Raw genomic sequence first — 19,217 nt, forward strand, 5'->3', positions numbered from 1 at the left:
CTGTTACTAGAATTTACAGCCAGAGTCAACATGACATTACTGTCAATAAAATAACCTAAAATAACCTCTCTGAAAGCTAGTTGTAGAGGAACCTATTACATTAAAAAGAACTCCACATACAAAAGATATGATCACAATGGTAATAGAATGTTGGTGCTGATATGCTGTCATTCATTCTCTCTGCTAGGGTCATTGAGTCTCTCCTGCCCAAGTTCATCAGAGGTCCCGGAGGACTGGAGTCCAAGATGGCCAACCGTCTGGAAGTAGGTAAGTAACCCTCTATCCAACCATCATACTGTACAGAAAATACATTTAACAAATGCAGATGCTTGTATAACCATGGATCTTAACCAGTCAACTGAAGGTCATGGTCTCTGCTTCTCACTTTTTCAAATCTTCCCTGACCCATCTCCAACATCCCAGAACACTCAGATAGGCCTGAAGACCTGCAGATGTTGGCCTTCTACCGGCCCCTGTCCATCAAACTACAGCGGGCAGAAGACAGTGGAAGTGCAGAGGGGGGTCAGTGGTGGATGGTGGAGGAATGCACTCCTGGACAAGGGCACATCCAGAGCAGCTGTCACAGCATTGAGATAGTGGTGTTCAATGACAAAGTCAGCCCCTCCAGCCTGGGTGCTCTAGCAGGACAGGGGTAGGTAAAGAAAAAAACTCAATGCTGCCCCAGGAGCTATTTACATTTTAAGAGAACTATCCCTTCCAAGTGACAATCAGCAGTTGATACAGCCAGTTTTAGACTTATAAATGAATACTGTATGTACCCATTGACTCTTGAAGAATATAGCTTATAATTATGAGCTAAGTTCAACTGTCGTTCCCCATCAGAACCCAAAATATAAGCTTGTTTTACCAAACAAAATGTAAACAAACACTATATAGCCTCAAAACTTGGTTAGAACTATAATTTTGATATTGTGGATCAGTCCTTGCATCCAAAGCTTTGTCTATGAATTTCTGTGGTTACATTTCTCCAGCCCAATCACTCAGCTTTTACTGAACCAGGGGCAGGGCGATTGATTTATTGTTTCTACTGCTAATTGACGCTTTGACTTGTTGATTTGTTCTCACTGCTAAATAATCTTTGTCCTCTTTTCCATGAAATCCCATATACTTATGTTGCTTGTCTGGCCTCGACCTGCAACCTGATACCACCTCCTGTGCCATTCCACCTTGCTATGGTAGAATCGTGGGCCTGTACATGTCTGTGGTGCTGGTCGTTGGAAAGTTTGTCAGGGAATTCTTCAACGGGATATCCCGCTCCATCATGTTTGAGGAGCTGCCGTGTGTGGATCGGGTGTTGAAGCTCTGCACGGACATCTTTGTTGTGCGAGAGACTGGTGAGATGGAGCTGGAGGAAACACTTTTTGAGAAGCTCATTTTCCTGTATCGCTCGCCAGAGACCATGATCAAGATGACCAGAGAGAAGAGAGACTAGAGAGCACTTTTAGTTACGAAAAGGACGATTTATTTGTATTCCTACTGTACAATGCATGCATTTTGAATCACTGACTACTTAAGTGATTCAAATTTTTAAAAGGGAGACCGTAGGCCGTAATCATAGCAATGTGCTCCAAGTGTGAAACTATTTAATTGAAGTGGAGATGCAACATTATGCAGTTTTAGATTCAAATGGCTTGTATAGAGCTTACAGATGCACATCTGCTCTACAGAATGTATTTCTCTCAACATTCTGCAACTTTACACATCCCACTGAACATAACCCTGTTTCATTGCACTGAAATTTAATTAAATGAATAAAATTCAGAGATTATATCCTACTTTTACATAAGACTCCTGAAGTGTTAAGTTATGAAGATCCACTCACAGTCCATGTTGCCAGGTAAAGCACAGGGCTTTGCAAAAGTATTCATCCTCATAGTGTTTCTCCTATTTTATTGCATTAAACTAATTTAAAATGATATTTGGATTACATGGAATGGACATACAAAATAGTCCAAATTGGTGAAGTGAAAAAAAAACAACTTGTTTCAAAAAATTAAAGGTGGTGAGTACATATGTATTCACCCACTTTGCTATAAAGCCCCTAAATAAGATTGTGCAACCAAGCTCAAGTAATCCAGCAGACATCTTTTAGATAGGAGTTTTAATTCATTTTCTTAGTTACAAATTAAAGGAAAAACATCTCCATTCTGTTAGGTCCCCTATCTATCCACAAATCTAGATTTAACCCTTGCATTTTCATCCATTCACAAAGACAGACATGTTGGCAGGGACTTTGAAAAATCCTCTTGGCCCTGAAGAACATCCATTACATTTATTCAGATCCTGCAAGATAAAGAGGGAAACATGTCAAGTTAGACTGATCTTGGAAACTTTGAACTATTGATGTTATCTAGCTACTTGTTCTAGTTGCTTGAGAACTGCAGATTACAAAAAGAGTAATGCCCATAGACAATATAATTATGGTGATTACTGTCTGATAATCTGCAGTTCTGTAGTGTTCTACATCTATGGCAATGAGAACGTTGACTTGCCTATTAAAGCAGACTGATTTAGTAGGCAAAAACTTGACATGCTTACTTGGCAGCTGCAGTAAATAGAACCAATATAAATCAGGTGTGATAGCCCAAGCAGCAAGAGTTTGAGGCAATATTGTGTGATGCTTAGGAGGTGGTAGATGGATACAAGTATTATTTTAAAAGATTGTAGTGATTTGTCCTTTCAATACTCACATGCTATAGCCTTTGGGACATAGACTTTGACGCTGGATTCTGCAACTTTCATTGCCTCGACTTTGAACTGTGGTTTCAGTGCCGCTCGCACTGCACTCGCGCAGATCGCAGAGAAGCGAATGTAGCTGCAGTGGACACAGAAAGAAACACTTTAGCCAGGGCTGCCACCTTTTGAAGAAAGCTTGGAGTGAGATTTTCTATGAATTTCCTTTCCCTCTGGCACACTACCAAGATGGGGGGGATTGGGGGTCCTCCCCCAGGAAGATCAGCTTTAAAACAGTACAATTTCCTGCAATTCTATATATTTTGACATGGCTTACCCCTATGACCGGGGGGGAGAAGAGGAAAAAAGAATAGAACACTGGTCAGGTGTATTCTGGATGCTTTGGACATTAAATTATCACTCAATTCTACAGCTTTGTAACAGATTTTTGGAGGGGATGAAATTAAAGTTCTTGGGTGGTTTGACACATTCAGACAGTAATGAAAAGTGATAGGGAAATGGGAAAAACAGTGGGAAGGTTGGAAGCAGGGATTGATTCCTGTTGTCAGGTGGAAAGTTGTATATGACATGTGCCCGGGGAGTGTAACCACTACACCAAGGCTCTGCACAGGAAATACTCATGGTTGATGACACTGGGTAACCAAATCATAGATTGCAGTCTCCTTGTCAAGAGACTCCTTTCAAGGTAAGGACAAACATGTTGCATCTTTCAAATAGGACTGAAAGAAAATCCTGCTTGCTCTCCAGGAAAGGTTGGCCACCCCTAATCTGTTTCCCAAGCGCTGGGTGTTTGAAAGTGTTCTTGCTATAACAATTCATTTCTCAAAATCACCCAGCCTTTAAGAAAATCTAATGAATATCAACATTCAGGTAGCGGATGCCTACTAGTGGAATATCCTTGCCATTATCTTACTCTACATAGGATGTGTTTGAGTTCCCCTAGCATGTACAAAATACTAAAATGTCAAATTATTTTTTGGAGCATTTAATATGCCATGCTTATTTGTACAACTTATTCAAAACTGTCCATGAATGGCTGCTAAAATACATAGCCTCAATTCATTTACAAAGACAAGTAGGCATATCAGATTTAAAACAGAAAAAATTGTGAAGAAGTCAAATTTTAAAAAATGGTGGGGAATAACAGTGTTCTTGCAGACAAAACAGTAATTACTCTGTTTTAGCACATTGTTAAGATTGAGAATTGTTCCTCTCCAACAAAGCAAATAGATCAAATCGGCTGAAGTCAAGACGACATCAATTAGCCCCTACACCCTAACCAAAATATTTGTCGATGTACTGTTCGCCCTCTAGAATCCTAACGTACAATTCTGGTTTCACAATCTGTTTGACCAAATTATTTTCATAGTTACAAGTCAGGTCACCCTACCAAACTTCCCTGCTTACATACTGCAGGTCTCTGCTGCCTTTTCGTTGTCACAACCTACATTTCAATCGCCAAACAAGGGGACTAATGCAAGTACGGATTAAATCGACTTTAGTACATGCTGTCAAAAGGCTGATTTCTGCAATAGGGACGGGAGTAAACAGCAACCTCATCTTGCGCACCGCATTGTACATAAAACAGCGCTACCATGCTGCTCTTTTTACAGTTTTATAAACTCAGCAGAGAACGTTCTGGCTCTCCAGTCAGCGCCACTCTAATCCTGAGGGGTGTTTCTTTAAAAAATGCATCCAATCCACTTTATCCCTTACTTAACTAGACCAATCATATGCTTCAATGTGGCGCGGGTCAGTGTTGTGGCAAACCAGGCAAGGATAGACGTTCCGCTTGTGTTAAATTGCAATCGCAGATGTTCCGAGTTCAACACGATTTGGAGAACAGTTGAAAAGTTAACGCACTGACTATACAATGGACTAATTAGAAATATAATTGCAGTACTTTTTAATGTGTGAGATATGTGCCGTGAGCGTTCAAATGCGTGTCACGGCCAACGCACAATTTGGCAGTTCTGCTTTAAACAGACTGGGTATAGCATTTCGATTATAAACATGTCAATGAATTGTTGTCCTAAAAATAATGTCGATACGTAAGACAGAGTGACATAATTGGTGTGACTGACCGTGATATGACCACTTTGATTATAACGCACGGGAAACACGCTATATTAGCTAACTCGTCAAATTCGTTTATAATATCGTCTAACTAGGCGCTAGCTGGATATCTATCACACCAGAGCCGTCAAGCAAATATGCAACTTAGTAGCTACATCGTTTAAGTGCATGACCGTACAATCAGAATACAGTCCAAATGTGACATTGTTCAATATTGAATACATTTACCTAAGGCCCGCTTGTCTCCAGTATGCAACCATTTTGCCAGTGATATTCCGCTCAAGGACAACGCGGTTATGTTATAAAAACAGGGCGGAAGAGGCGAGAATGACATCGCTAGGGTTGACACGCTTCCTGGGGCGGGACTTTTATCTGCGCTTTATGATCGACAGTATGCAAAATCTGATGAGTGCCGTTTTTTTACTCAAAGGGGATTTGAGTTCTTATTTATGCAACATTTGGCTTTGTTCGAAATAAGGTGCACTCTCTCCTCTGAAATACGCGTCAGGAAAATTCCAGACATTTCAATGGATGTTATGTTATTCGGTAATTTTTCACTCTGAAGGACCAGGGAGGGTGGGACGTGGTGATGGGCATTCCGGCTCTTTCCAGTGAGCAGGCTCGTTCGGCTCAGCTCACCAAAAAGAGCCCGGCTCTTTTGGCTCCCAAACGGCTCTATAAAAAAAAAGTTGTTTTGTAATTTTTTCAAGTCAAACAGTTTGCGATAGTTTGTCTATGATTGGTGTTAAAACAATTATAATTAAATTATTAAATGAAATCATACTCTAACTTAACCACAATGTATTTAAAAAATTGATTGGTTTGTTATGAAAAAGAATGCTATATGGTATAACTTTTTAATGTTTATTAACAAAGTGCATATAAAACGAATACAATCTGAACACCATAATAAAATATTACACCATATCAAAGAAAAATAAATAACAATTTGCAAAACTGCAGCATCCCACAAATTGAAATGAATGTAAAAAAAGAAGGATGCTATTACCCATGTGCATTTAAAGTATAACTTTTTTAATGTATATAAACAAAGTGCATATAAATGTAACAATTCAAAACGAATACAATCTGAACAACATAATAATACAATATTGCACCATATCAAAGACAAATAAATAACAATGTGCAAAACTGCAGGATCCCACTTAAAACATTAAACTGGTCCCTCTTTTCTCTCTCTTCTTTATTGCCATGTTATAACCAGCAGCACACAGCAATGCTGACCATATTTTGCTTTTATGGGAGAGTTGCATTCAGAAATGCAGAAATGCCTCACTTTTGAGGAGCTGATGCGATTTCTTCTCAGTAATTATTTGTCCCAGAACAGTTCAGGTTCATGTTTTGTCTACTGATATTAGATTCTCATCTACTGCTCATATACATATATAATACTGGATTAAATAATGATGCAGTAATAACTGCTTACTGTACCTCTCTCCACTGATCTCCACAGTGACCTGCTCAAAGGGTTCCAGGACTCTGCACACCTCCTCCACCACCTCCCATTCCTCTTGGGTCAGAGCATCAACAGGTGCATTGACAATGGCCAGGGTAGAGATGACGGCATCCTTTGACTCAAGAAACCACTTCAACATATAAAATGTTGAATTCCACCTTGTAGTGCAGTCTTGTTTAGGCCTCAGCTCAGGCATCCCCATCTGGCGTTGTGTAGACTTTAGTTTTCCAGCACTTACTGTGCTCCTGTGGAAGTATTCCACAGCTGCTTTCACTTTGTCCACAGTGGGTTTCATCACCTTCAGAGCATCTCTTACAACCAGGTTGATTGTGTGGGCAAGACATGGATGATGAGTCCATTTAAAAATGGTTATGTTAGCTTCATTGTTGCTAACAACAGACCACTTTTCCATCTACTTGCCATTCTCTGGCCACTCTCAACAGTTCCTCTTCCTCTGCCAAGTTCTCTGAGGTGTGTCTGTCGCTGAACTCAAAGCAGTCCAGAAGACAGCTAGACATTGAAAAATCTTCAATGAAGTGACATGTAACTGACATGTAAGAAGTGGTTACCCTTGATGTCTTGCAGTCAGTGGTAAGGCAAACTGCAGCTTTTTGGACTCTTTCCCACACTGAAGCCTGTGTGCTCTCGTACAGTTATGGAATAAGTGATTTTGAAAGAGTTTTCCTGCTTGGAATTGTGTACATTGGATTTAGGCTATTGCTATAATTTCTAAAACCTCTGTCCTCCACGATCGAAAATGTCTGGAAATCAGTGGCAATCATTTTAGCCAATGCAATATCAATTTGGCCTGGTTTTGCTACAGACATAGACTTTGGCATAAATTGGTCCATAGAAGACTACGTTGCTGTGGGTCGCGGAGTAGGCCTACTTGACTGAGTGGATACATCTCCACGTGTGGAGGTGCTGGCTCCACCACTATCACTAGCAGGCCCGCTAGTTTCTCGAAGCTCCGCTACAGCTAGCTTCACAGTTGGGTGGACAGTTCGCATATGCCGGTGAAGGTTGTGCGTAGAACCGGCTTTATATGAGATTTTGTTTTGGCAAATTCTACACGGTGCTCCAACATTGTCTACATTATTAAAATGCATCCAAATGCTACTATGCTTCCGACTCATTTGCCAGCTGTTGTTTTCACAGCTGTCCTTCCTCACTGTTCTCGGCTGCTCAGTGTGTGACTGTGAGTGAGTTGGCTCGGCACTCCCTTACCCATCTTTGGTTCATTGGTTGACACTGCGTGTCTGATTGACAGGAACAACAGGTGAGGCTGTTCGTCTGAGCAGACAGTCAGAACGAATGTGTGGGCTTGAGCGTTTAGACCCATATTATTTTATTTATTTTTTTGTTCTTTGAATTAGCTAATTCTATTCATTTAAATCTTTTGATTATTAATATCTTAATTAATTTGTATATATTTTTATAAATTGATTCGGCTCTTCTGATATGCGAGCCGTCTCCCAACGTTCACCTACAAGAGCCGGCTCTTAGAGCCGACTCGTTCGCGAACGACCAATCACTAGTCGGATGACATACTTCTGGTCGCCACCAGACGGAGCACCACTTGTTGGGCAATTTGGCAACATCTTTCCTTTATAGCTGCTGTCATAAGTCACCGGCGCCCAAGTACTGACTGAACGGTTTAAAACATGAAGATCTGGACCTCAGAACACATATTCAAGTGAGTAATTTATTAAAGTTCTAAAACGTGTTTAATTGAAATACCTTGATATTAACTAGCTTATTGAAGTTTGTAGCTAGGTTAGCAACCAGCCAGTTAGCGCGCGTTAGCTCTTTGCTTTTAGTCAACTAGCTTCTGGTACAAGTCAATGGGTTTTAGCTAGCAAACAGCTGACTTTAGCCAAATATTTGGCTAGCCAACACATTAAACTTCCATTTTACCATTCCTACACTAGGAAAAATAATGATAGTTATCTAGCTATACAACAAAGACAGTACAGTAAGTGAATGCAAGCTAGCCAGCCACATTACCATATCTTTGACATTACATTAGTTAGCTGCATTACAAGTAGCTAACGTTAACTGTTAGCCCGAAGTTTTACAGCTGAGTGTCACGGGATTCCGGTGCTTTGCTTCAGCTAACTGTTACTTGTTTAAGGTCATGTGAATTCATCTATTAATTGAATTTTAGCTCAATGTTCTTTTTGGTGATGTCCCGTGCCGCACCACTAGGCATGCACTCTGAGACTGGAATAAAGGTATTTCTATTCCAACTAGCTATACCGGAGGCTCTGTCAATGGTGGAATTATGGTTGTTATGTCACTATATATTCAGGGCTTAATACTCTTTGGGGAATTAATTGAGTGAGAAAATGCCTCTGTTTACCTCACGAATAGGGATTGTAAAAAATAAACATTGTCAAGGTCAAACCAAGTACCTTGTATTACTGAACCCATAATTCATATTTCTTAACCCAATCGACATAACACAGTACAATAATGTCAGGACAGTTTTTCAAATGTATTCATGTGGGGGCACACCAGGAGGTCCACATGCACACATGGTAACATTATGATACTGTATTATTACAGTAATATTGATTTCCTGTGTTGTCCCCCCACAGCCACCCATGGGAGACAGTGACCAAGGCGGCAATGCAAAAGTACCCCAACCCCATGAACCCTGGCGTGGTAGGGGTGGACGTGTTGAACAGACATGTGGACACACAAGGTCGGCTATGCAGCAACAGACTGCTCAGCACAGAGTGGGGACTGCCCTCCTTGGCCAAGACTGTAAGTCCTCAGCACAGTGGATGCCTGTCTCCAATGTTGCCACTAATGTGATTCTCCTGAGAAGTGCATTCAGCAGATCTGAGGATGTATTATTTTGTTAGTGATGTCAAACGTATTTCACTGACAGTGAGGATGTCATTGTCTTTTCTCACAGCTCATTGGTATAACACGAACAAACACATACATCCAGGAACATTCGGTGGTAGACCCCAAGGAAAAGACATTTGAGCTACAATCTACAAATGTGAGTTCACCGCTGTTGTCGGATGTTCATTTGTGAATACTATAGATAACTCCACCTTTTAGCCTTGTTGGCTAACGTTGATGCACTTTCCTCTGCTTTCAGATTTCATGTACTAACATAGTATCTGTGGATGAAAAGTTAACATACAGGCCGCATCCGCAGGATCCCGAAAAGTATGTGATTTGTTGATGGTTTGAGTTTATATACGGGAAAATTGATAAATAGCTTTGCGTTTTCACAGCTAAACTGTTTTTTTTCTGTTTATCCTTATGTTTAGGACCATATTGACACAAGAGGCACTGATCTCTGTGAAAGGAATTAGTCTGAGCAGTTACCTGGAGGGGCTCATGGCCAAAACCATCTCAGCGAATGCAGCCAAAGTATGACCTCTATCCTTCGCACACGCAGCCTGGATTAAATATTTATGAGTGGAAATGTTCAGCCCCTAACTTTCCCCTGTGTGTTTTGTTGTGTCCAGGGACGAGAGGCGATGGAGTGGGTCATCAGGCGGTTAAACACAGAGATCGAGGAGCTGGCAGCGACTGCACAGGCCACAATCCGCATCCCCATGGCAGCAGCAGTCACAGAGAAATGATCATCCTTCATCTCACCTCAGACATTTCCCCTGAAAGGGGAGACCAACCTTATCTGCCAGCACAGCCACCTCCTGTATTGGTCCACTCATCTTGTCACAAGAACGCACGATTCCCTCAGCGGACTGTCTTTACAAGCAGGGTACATGCTGTTGGGTACACAGAGTGAAGCTGATGACATTGAACAGGGTGGAGCCAAGTTGCATTTGAGGCTCATGGGATTTGTAGTCTAACGTTTTCAATCACACCGTGCCTATAGGTCATCAAGTTTCTATTTATTCTCCTCCTGTCTTTTTTCTATTGTTATTCTATGGTCGGCTGTCTAACAGGTTTACTCTGGCACTTGACCATTCCATTTAACATCATTCTATGTTGCCTATGCAAGCCATGTACTTACCAATCTTTAAAAGGCTGTCAGTCATTTTCATGGAACTGTTCACTTACTGAGAAGATAAAATATATTTTTATGCTTGTTTGTGAGTCTGTTTTATTTGTGATGTAAAGTCACTGTGCTACATATTCAAGAATGCAAACTTGAATTTTAAAGCAGCAATCAGCAGTAGAAACAATAACAAAATGACCTCCCCAACCCTGTTTTGGTAAAAAGCTAAAGGATGGTGCTGGAGAAATGTAAAAACTGTCAAATTCAGACATATAACAAAATTATAGTTTTGAGGCTATATAGTGTTTGTTTACATTTTATTTTGTTGACAAATGATTGCAAATTCTTTTCTGGTTATGATGCGGTAAGACAGTTGAACTAAGCTCATGAGACATATGTTATATCCTTCAATCCATGGGTACATCATTAATTTAGAAGTACTGTTGGGGAAATTCACCACTAAGGACTCAAATTTAAAGTAAAGGAAGAAATCTTTATCATGGCTGGAGAGGTTCACAAACTCTGCCTGATGAAACTCTGAAAAGGGGCATTCCCTTTGTACTGCTACACAAACAAGGCTTATAAGCATGGTTGGTTCCTGCATGAGACTGACTGATAGATGCCAGGCTTCTTACCTTGAAACTGAGATACTCCTAGATCCCAGAGCAATGTTCTGGGTGTACTCTTGTGTAGTCAATATGTCACTTGCATGAACCCAACCAAGACAGATTATTAGAAAGCAGCATTATTCTAAACATGCCCCCCCCAAATCACATTCAAAATGTTTGTAGCAACTGCTGAGTACCCCTTTATGGACTTTAATTTATTGAATTTATTTTTATAAAGCAGCACCCAAGTAGCAAATGTGAATACGTTTGGAAGAATTGAACGAATGGCTTGACCATTACTACAGTATGCGATTTACACAACATTAGTGTTGGGTGTAGTCAGTGAACGTCAACAGTGGACACTGGGACAGGGTTATGTTCAGGATAATTGGACAGTGACAGTTGATTTTGAACATGCCGAACCAAATGCGCCTTGGTTCGGGCATGTTCAAAAACCTTTTTTCTGAGGACTCTTTTTTTTAAATGTCAAAGGCAGAGGATGATACTGTACATTCCAGTCACACTTTTGCTAGATAGTTTAATCCCTCCAGTCGTTTCTAGATCCAAGCTCCCCATCTTTTTGCATGTTGTACAGCCCAGTTTTTAATTCTGCATGACAAGCCAGGGGTAATACGTTTTCTTGTTCTTGAACTGCAAATTGCATCTGCTCCCCGTTTCCCTCTCCTGCTCAGTCTGACTCGCTAGTGGAGGTGTGGGTGGTGATGCTGAACTGGCGGGATGAACAGCTTCTAGCTAAGGCATCGCCATCAGGAACAGTTTGCCCCTCACTCCTTTCCTCCGGCCGGCACTGACAGTTCCGTCTCATTCTGGGTTCGATTCACCAGTTTTCTCTGGATTTTTGTCATCAACATTTAATCAAACTCGATGACTACACAGAAGGATCACCGCGCATTGACTTAATGGTCTTTCTAGGGGCGGGAGAAATAACGAGGAAGCAACTTGATTTAACGCTCATCGCTTTTATTAGAATGTTTACAGTGCGAACATTGACACAATGAATCAATCGTGCCGCAAGAGGTACTGTATCCGGGTAAATAGGTGCAGGTGTTGTGCCGAAAAGCTCCCCCATGCCAGAATTCTCCCCCACCCCTCCTTAGCGTGGACGCGCACGCACTCAATTCTTCATTGCTGCGACTTGCTTGCTAGTTGACATTTCTGATCACGTTCGGCTGCGGGGAGGCACAAGTAATGTCTGCAGTTTTCGGTTTGGCAATTTTTTTCAAGTGTATTAGACTATAAATACATCTCTTTGCCAAAATTCGTCATCTCTTCCATGTCTTATTCGACTAGTTGTTGTTGTGAAATGTTTATTGCTTGCCTACATTTTACTCCCTCCTCTATGTTTAATATATCACACATACATTAATTATTAATTTCAGTTGCCTAACCTTGCCTAACGTGAAGTTTGTTCTATAGAAAGTATTTGACTGATTTTCTTGCAAGGCCTGGCACACTTCATAATCATTTTTGGTAGCTTATGTTGACCAGTAGTGTGTGCTACAGAAAGTATTTGACTCTAGCCACAAAATTGATATTGGAAAGCGGCACCTACCCGCCCGTCCAGCATCACTACTCTGGACGGTTCTGACTTAGAATATGTGGACAACTACAAATACCTAGGTGTCTGGTTAGACTGTAAAGTCTCCTTACAGACTCACATTAAACATCTCCAATCCAAAATTAAATCTAGAATCTGCTTTCTATTTCACAACAAAGCATCCTTCACTCATGCTGCCAAACATACCCTTGTAAAACTGACCGTCCTACCGATCCCACCGTACCTTCTCCGCTGTGCAATCTGGTTTCCGAGCCGGTCACGGGTGCACCTCAGCCACGCTCAAGGTACTAAACGATATCATAACCGCCATCGATAAAAGACAGTACTGTGCAGCCGTCTTCATCGACCTTGCCAAGGCTTTCGACTCTGTCAATCACCATATTCTGATCGGCAGACTCAGTAGCCTCGGTTTTTCTGATGACTGCCTTGCCTGGTTCACCAACTACTTTGCAGACAGAGTTCAGTGTGTCAAATCGGAGGGCATGCTGTCCGGTCCTCTGGCAGTCTCTATGGGGGTGCCACAGGGTTCAATTCTCGGGCCGACTCTTTTCTCTGTATATATCAATGATGTTGCTCTTGCTCCGGGCGATTCCCTGATCCACCTCTACGCAGACGACACCATTCTATATACTTCCGGCCCATCCTTGGACACTGTGCTATCTAACCTCCAAACGAGCTTCAATGCCATACAACACTCCTTCCGTGGCCTCCAACTGCTCTTAAACGCTAGTAAAACCAAATGCATGCTTTTCAACCGTTCGCTGCCTGCACCCGCACGCCTGACTAGCATCACCACCCTGGAAGGTTCCGACCTTGAATATGTGGACATCTATAAGTACCTAGGTGTCTGGCTAGACTGTAAACTCTCCTTCCAGACTCATATCAAACATCTCCAATCGAAAATCAAATCTAGAGTCGGCTTTCTATTCCGCAACAAAGCCTCCTTCACTCAAGCCGCCAAACTTACCCTAGTAAAACTGACTATCCTACCGATCCTCGACTTCGGCAATGTCATCTACAAAATTGCTTCCAACACTCTACTCAGCAAACTGGATGCAGTTTATCACAGTGCCATCCGTTTTGTCACGAAAGCACCTTATACCACCCACCACTGCGACCTGTATGCTCTAGTCGGCTGGCCCTCGCTACATATTCGTCGCCAGACCCACTGGCTCCAGGTCATCTACAAGTCCATGCTAGGTAAAGCTACGCCTTATCCCAGTTCACTGGTCACGATGGCAACACCCACCCGTAGCACGTGCTCCAGCAGGTGTATCTCACTATCTCACATCCCTAAAGCCAACACCTCATTTGGCCGCCTTTCGTTCCAGTTCTCTGCAGCCTGTGACTGGAACGAATTGCAAAAATTGCTGAAGTTGGAGACTTTTATCTCCCTCACCAACTTCAAACATCTGCTATCTGAGCAGCTAACCGATCGCTGCAGCTGTACATAGTCTATCGGTAAATAGCCCACCCATTTTTACCTACCTCATCCCCATACTGTTTTTAGTTATTTACTTTTCTGCTCTTTTGCACACCAATATCTCTACCTGTACATGACCATCTGATCATTTATCACTCCAGTGTTAATCTGCAAAATTGTAATTATTCGCCTACCTCCTCATGCCTTTTGCACACAATGTATATAGACTCTTTTTTTCTACTGTGTTATTGACTTGTTAATTGTTTACTCCATGTGTAACTCTGTGTTGTCTGTTCACACTGCTATGCTTTATCTTGGCCAGGTCGCAGTTGCAAATGAGAACTTGTTCTCAACTAGCCTACCTGGTTAAATAAAGGTGAAATAAAAAAATGTTAATCCTCAGACTTCGGCGATGTCATTTACAAATTAGCCTCCAACACGCTTCTCAACAAATTGGATGGTCTATCACAGTGCCATCCGTTTTGTCACCAAAGCCCCATATACTACCCACACCCTGCGACCTGTACACTCTCGTTGGCTGGCCCTCGCTTCATACTCGTCACGAAACCCACTGGCTCCAGGTCATCTACAAGTCTCTGCTAGCCGTATATATCACAGCCGTATATATATCCCCCCCCAAGCAGACACATCGATGGCTCTGAACGAACTTTATTTAACTCTCTGCAAACTGGAAACGATTTATCCGGAGGCTGCATTCATTGTAGCTGGGGATTTTAACAAGGCTAATCTGAAAACAAGACTCCCTAATTTTATCAGCATATCGATTGCGCAACCAGGGGTGGAAAGACCCTGGATCATTGTTACTCTAACTTCCGCGACGCATATAAGGCCCTGCCCCGCCCCCCTTTCGGAAAAGCTGACCACGACTCCATTTTGTTGATCCCTGCCTACAGACAGAAACTAAAACAAGAAGCTCCCACGCTGAGGTCTGTCCAACGCTGGTCCGACCAAGCTGACTCCACACTCCAAGACTGCTTCCATCACGTGGACTGGGAGATGTTTCGTATTGCGTCAGACAACAACATTGACGAATACGCTGATTCGGTGTGCGAGTTCATTAGAACGTGCGTTGAAGATGTCGTTCCCATAGCAACGATTAAAACATTCCCTAACCAGAAACCGTGGATTGATGGCAGCATTCGTGTGGAACTGAAGGCGCGAACCACTGCTTTTAATCAGGGCAAGGTGTCTGGTAACATGACTGAATACAAACAGTGCAGCTATTCCCTCCGCAAGGCTATCAAACAAGCTAAGCGCCAGTACAGAGACAAAGTAGAATCTCAATTCAACGGCTCAGACACAAGAGGCATGTGGCAGGGTCTACAGTCAATCACGGACTACAGGAAGAAACCCAGCCCAGTCACGGACCAGGATGTCTTGCTCCCAGGCAGACTAAATAACTTTTTGCCCGCTTTGAGGACAATACAGTGCCACTGACACGGCCTGCAACGAAAACATGCGGTCTCTCCTTCACTGCAGCCGAAGTGAGTAAGACATTTAAACGTGTTAACCCTCGCAAGGCTGCAGGCCCAGACGGCATCCCCAGCCGCGCCCTCAGAGCATGCGCAGACCAGCTGGCCGGTGTGTTTACGGACATATTCAACCAATCCCTATACCAGTCTGCTGTTCCCACATGCTTCAAGAGGGCCACCATTGTTCCTGTTCCCAAGAAAGCTAAGGTAACTGAGCTAAACGACTACCGCCCCGTAGCACTCACATCCGTCATCATGAAGTGCTTTGAGAGACTAGTCAAGGACCATATCACCTCCACCCTACCTGACACCCTTGACCCACTTCAATTTGCTTACCGCCCAAATAGGTCCACAGACGATGCAATCTCAACCACACTGCACACTGCCCTAACCCATCTGGACAAGAGGAATACCTATGTGAGAATGCTGTTCATCGACTACAGCTCGGCATTCAACACCATAGTACCCTCCAAGCTCGTCATCAAGCTCGAGACCCTGGGTCTCGACCCCGCCCTGTGCAACTGGGTTCTGGACTTCCTGACGGGCCGCCCCCAGGTGGTGAGGGTAGGCAACAACATCTCCTCCCCGCTGATCCTCAACACTGGGGCCCCACAAGGGTGCGTTCTGAGCCCTCTCCTGTACTCCCTGTTCACCCACGACTGCGTGGCCACGCACGCCTCCAACTCAATCATCAAGTTTGCGGACGACACAACAGTGGTAGGCTTGATTACCAACAACGACGAGACGGCCTACAGGGAGGAGGTGAGGGCCCTCGGAGTGTGGTGTCAGGAAAATAACCTCACACTCAACGTCAACAAAACTAAGGAGATGATTGTGGACTTCAGGAAACAGCAGAGGGAACACCCCCATCCACATCGATGGAACAGTAGTGGAGAGGGTAGCAAGTTTTAAGTTCCTCGGCATACACATCACAGACAAACTGAATTGGTCCACTCACACAGACAGCATCGTGAGGAAGGCGCAGCAGCGCCTCTTCAACCTCAGGAGGCTGAAGAAATTCGGCTTGTCACCAAAAGCACTCACAAACTTCTACAGATGCACAATCGAGAGCATCCTGGCGGGCTGTATCACCGCCTGGTATGGCAACTGCACCGCCCTCAACCGTAAGGCTCTCCAGAGGGTAGTGAGGTCTGCACAACGCATCACCGGGGGCAAACTACCTGCCCTCCAGGACACCTACACCACCCGATGCTACAGGAAGGCAATAAAGATCATCAAGGACATCAACCACCCGAGCCACTGCCTGTTCACCCCGCTGTCATCCAGAAGGCGAGGTCAGTACAGGTGCATCAAAGCTGGGACCGAGAGACTGAAAAACAGCTTCTATCTCAAGGCCATCAGACTGTTAAACAGCCACCACTAACATTGAGTGGCTACTGCCAACACACTGTCAATGACACTGACTCTACTCCAGCCACTTTAATCATGGGAATTGATGGGAAATGATGTAAATATATCACTAGCCACTTTAAACAATGCTACCTTATATAATGTTACTTACCCTACATTATTCATCTCACATGCATACGTAGATACTGTACTCTATATCATCGACTGCATCCTTATGTAATACATGTATCACTAGCCACTTTAACTATGCCACTTGGTTTACATACTCATCTCATATGTATATACTGTACTCGATATCATCTACTGTATCTTGCCTATGCTGCTCTGTACCATCACTCATTCATATATCCTTATGTACATATTCTTTATCCCCTTACACTGTGTATAAGACAGTAGTTTTTTTTTTTTTTTGGAATTGTTAGTTAGATTACTTGTTCGTTATTACTGCATTGTCGGAACTAGAAGCACAAGCATTTCGCTACACTCGCATTAACATCTGCTAACCATGTGTATGTGACAAATAAAATTTTATTTGATTTGATTTGATTTAAATAGCCTATCCAATCTACCTCATCACCATACTATATATTTTTTATCTTGCTCCGTTGCACCGTAGTATCTCTACCACTCCAGTGTTTAATTGCTATATTGTAATTACTTCACCACCATGGCCTATTTATTGCCTTCTCTCTTATCCTACCACATGCTGTATATAGATGCTACTGTATTATTGACTGTTTGTTTTACTCCATGTGTAACTCTGTTGTGTCGAACTGCTTTGCTTAATCTTGGCCAGGTCGCAGTTGCAAATGAGAACTTGTTCTCAACTGGCCTACCTGGTTAAATAAAATAAAAGCCACACAATTAAGGAAATTAGAGGGGGGGGGACTCCTCCCCCCCTTCTATTTTGGGACTGCAAGGCCTGGCACACTTCATAATCATTGTGGTAGCTCATGTTGACCAGTATTGTGCTACAGAAAGAAAAAATTAGAGTATTAAGAAACTTTTCTTTTTTAAGAAACATTGTCATGTAAGAAAATGTACAAATATCACACAATAAACACATTACAGAAAGTTAAGTTTGTAAACATTAAATACAAATTTCGATCTTTGCATAGTAAGAAATAAAATGACAATAAATAACAAAACAAATATTGGAAAGCTGCAATTTTGTGCATTTTGAAACACTTTTTTTGATTACAATATAGAGATTAATAACAGAGGGGAATCTGATAATGCAGAGATTCCAGCAGGGTGTGAGTTGAAGTCGTCAAATATGGAGCTGACAAGGACTGGAATGTAAATGACGTGATCATCACAGATTATCTAATTTCTGAGAATGGGCAGGCATTCCCTCGGATGAAGAGCATCTCCGTCTTGCTAATTATGTGCTGTCATCCAGGTGGAAATGTCACCTGCATATCTGATGTAGGAAAAGAGATAAGGGATAAGTTGAGTGTCTTATGAATATGTTTATGTATATGTACTGTACATGTGTGTGTATGTGTATATATATCTTGGTATATATATTTTGTATTTTAATTTATATTATTATTGTCATTATTGTGATTTGTGGTTGAGGGGTTGGGTGGAGGTTGATGGGGATGGTGGAGGTGCTGGGGGTGTCCTATTGAGGGCAAAGGTATAAGGGGTACGTGCTGGTGGCAGAGAAGTCAGACGCAGGAGAGCAAAAACTGTGTTTCCAACGGCACAGTTTAATAATAAAAACTCACCGGAAACCAGAACAATCATTAAATGGGTACAAAACCCGACGCACACCAGACATAATGTGCACAAGCACTTACAATAAACAATACCGGACAAGGACATGGGGGGGACAGAGGGTTAACTACACAACATGTAATTGATGGAGTTGAAACCAGGTGTGTGGAAAGACAAGACAAAACAAATGGAAAATGAAAGGTGGATCGGCGATGGCTAGAAGACCGGCGTCGCCCGAACGTCGCCCGAACAAGGAGAGGGACTGACTTCGGAGGAAGTCTTGACAAAAGGGACCTATTGGGGAGGGATTCTTTATGGAGGCACATTCAGTCATAGTTTTGTTTATTATATTATTATACATTTATTTATTTTTTTCTTAGTTTTTTCTATTATTATAACAGTTTACTGTGATTATGGATATGCACTCACGTTGACTTATATATTTTAACTTTTTTTTTTGCCCAGAGTACACGTTTGATTTATTATTGTTATTATTATTTTATTATTACTACTGTACCTACATTCTTAAAAACTAAAACAGAAAAGTTGTAAAACATTTTAGGAAAAGCCATAAGAGGGAAAAGCATGATGGGATGGGGGATTGAGGGATGGGTAGAGAGAGCAGTAGAGGCCTCTGAAAGCTATTATTGCTGAAATAACCACTTCCTTTTGTGTCTAGAGTCACTAAAATTGATTCTGAAGTGTGCCAGGCCTTGCAGTCCCATGATAGAAGGGGGGTTGGCAGGCAAGAAAATAGCCTTACTT

The 19,217-nt window shown here is 42.3% G+C and overlaps 3 protein-coding genes across 3 annotated transcripts in view; 2 read left to right on the forward strand and 1 right to left on the reverse strand.

Annotated features, from left to right (window-relative positions):
* The window catches only part of LOC112221555 (piezo-type mechanosensitive ion channel component 2-like), a 32,513-nt gene extending 30,438 nt beyond the window's left edge, over nt 1–2,075 (forward strand). Inside the window, exons 50-52 of the mRNA XM_024383678.2 lie at nt 188–267; nt 424–652; nt 1,201–2,075. Coding sequence (XP_024239446.1) covers nt 188–267; nt 424–652; nt 1,201–1,453 — 562 coding nt within the window. The 3' untranslated portion in view covers nt 1,454–2,075. The remainder of the gene's footprint in view (nt 1–187; nt 268–423; nt 653–1,200) is intronic.
* A 32-nt stretch (nt 2,076–2,107) lies between these two features.
* On the reverse strand, nt 2,108–5,148 carry atp5f1e (ATP synthase F1 subunit epsilon). The gene is made up of 3 exons (XM_024384770.2): nt 5,020–5,148; nt 2,712–2,836; nt 2,108–2,304 (listed from the first exon to the last, which is right to left on the reverse strand). Coding segments are annotated over exons 1-3 (159 nt in total). The 5' UTR covers nt 5,052–5,148; the 3' UTR covers nt 2,108–2,302.
* A 2,669-nt stretch (nt 5,149–7,817) lies between these two features.
* LOC112222136 (PRELI domain containing protein 3B) lies at nt 7,818–10,349 on the forward strand. The gene is made up of 6 exons (XM_024384771.2): nt 7,818–7,964; nt 8,869–9,037; nt 9,192–9,281; nt 9,384–9,454; nt 9,559–9,661; nt 9,760–10,349. Exons 1-6 carry the CDS (start codon nt 7,933–7,935, stop codon nt 9,874–9,876), a joined length of 582 nt encoding a protein of 193 aa, XP_024240539.1. The 5' UTR covers nt 7,818–7,932; the 3' UTR covers nt 9,877–10,349.
* The last annotated feature ends 8,868 nt before the right edge of the window (nt 10,350–19,217 follow it).

This window comes from Oncorhynchus tshawytscha, linkage group LG22 (assembly GCF_018296145.1).
Source record: "Oncorhynchus tshawytscha isolate Ot180627B linkage group LG22, Otsh_v2.0, whole genome shotgun sequence".
In the NCBI taxonomy this organism is placed as follows: domain Eukaryota; kingdom Metazoa; phylum Chordata; class Actinopteri; order Salmoniformes; family Salmonidae; genus Oncorhynchus; species Oncorhynchus tshawytscha.

Excerpts from the sequence above, each read along its gene's own strand:
- LOC112222136 (XM_024384771.2), top strand. The coding sequence starts at position 7,933 with ATGAAGATCTGGACCTCAGAACACATATTCAA. Across the intron at positions 9,038-9,191 it reads TGCCCTCCTTGGCCAAGACT|CTCATTGGTATAACACGAAC; the intron begins GTAAGTCCTCAG and ends CTTTTCTCACAG. Across the intron at positions 9,662-9,759 it reads TCTCAGCGAATGCAGCCAAA|GGACGAGAGGCGATGGAGTG; the intron begins GTATGACCTCTA and ends TGTTGTGTCCAG.
- atp5f1e (XM_024384770.2), bottom strand. The coding sequence starts at position 5,051 with ATGGTTGCATACTGGAGACAAGCGGGCCTTAG. Across the intron at positions 2,837-5,019 it reads TGGAGACAAGCGGGCCTTAG|CTACATTCGCTTCTCTGCGA; the intron begins GTAAATGTATTC and ends TGTCCACTGCAG.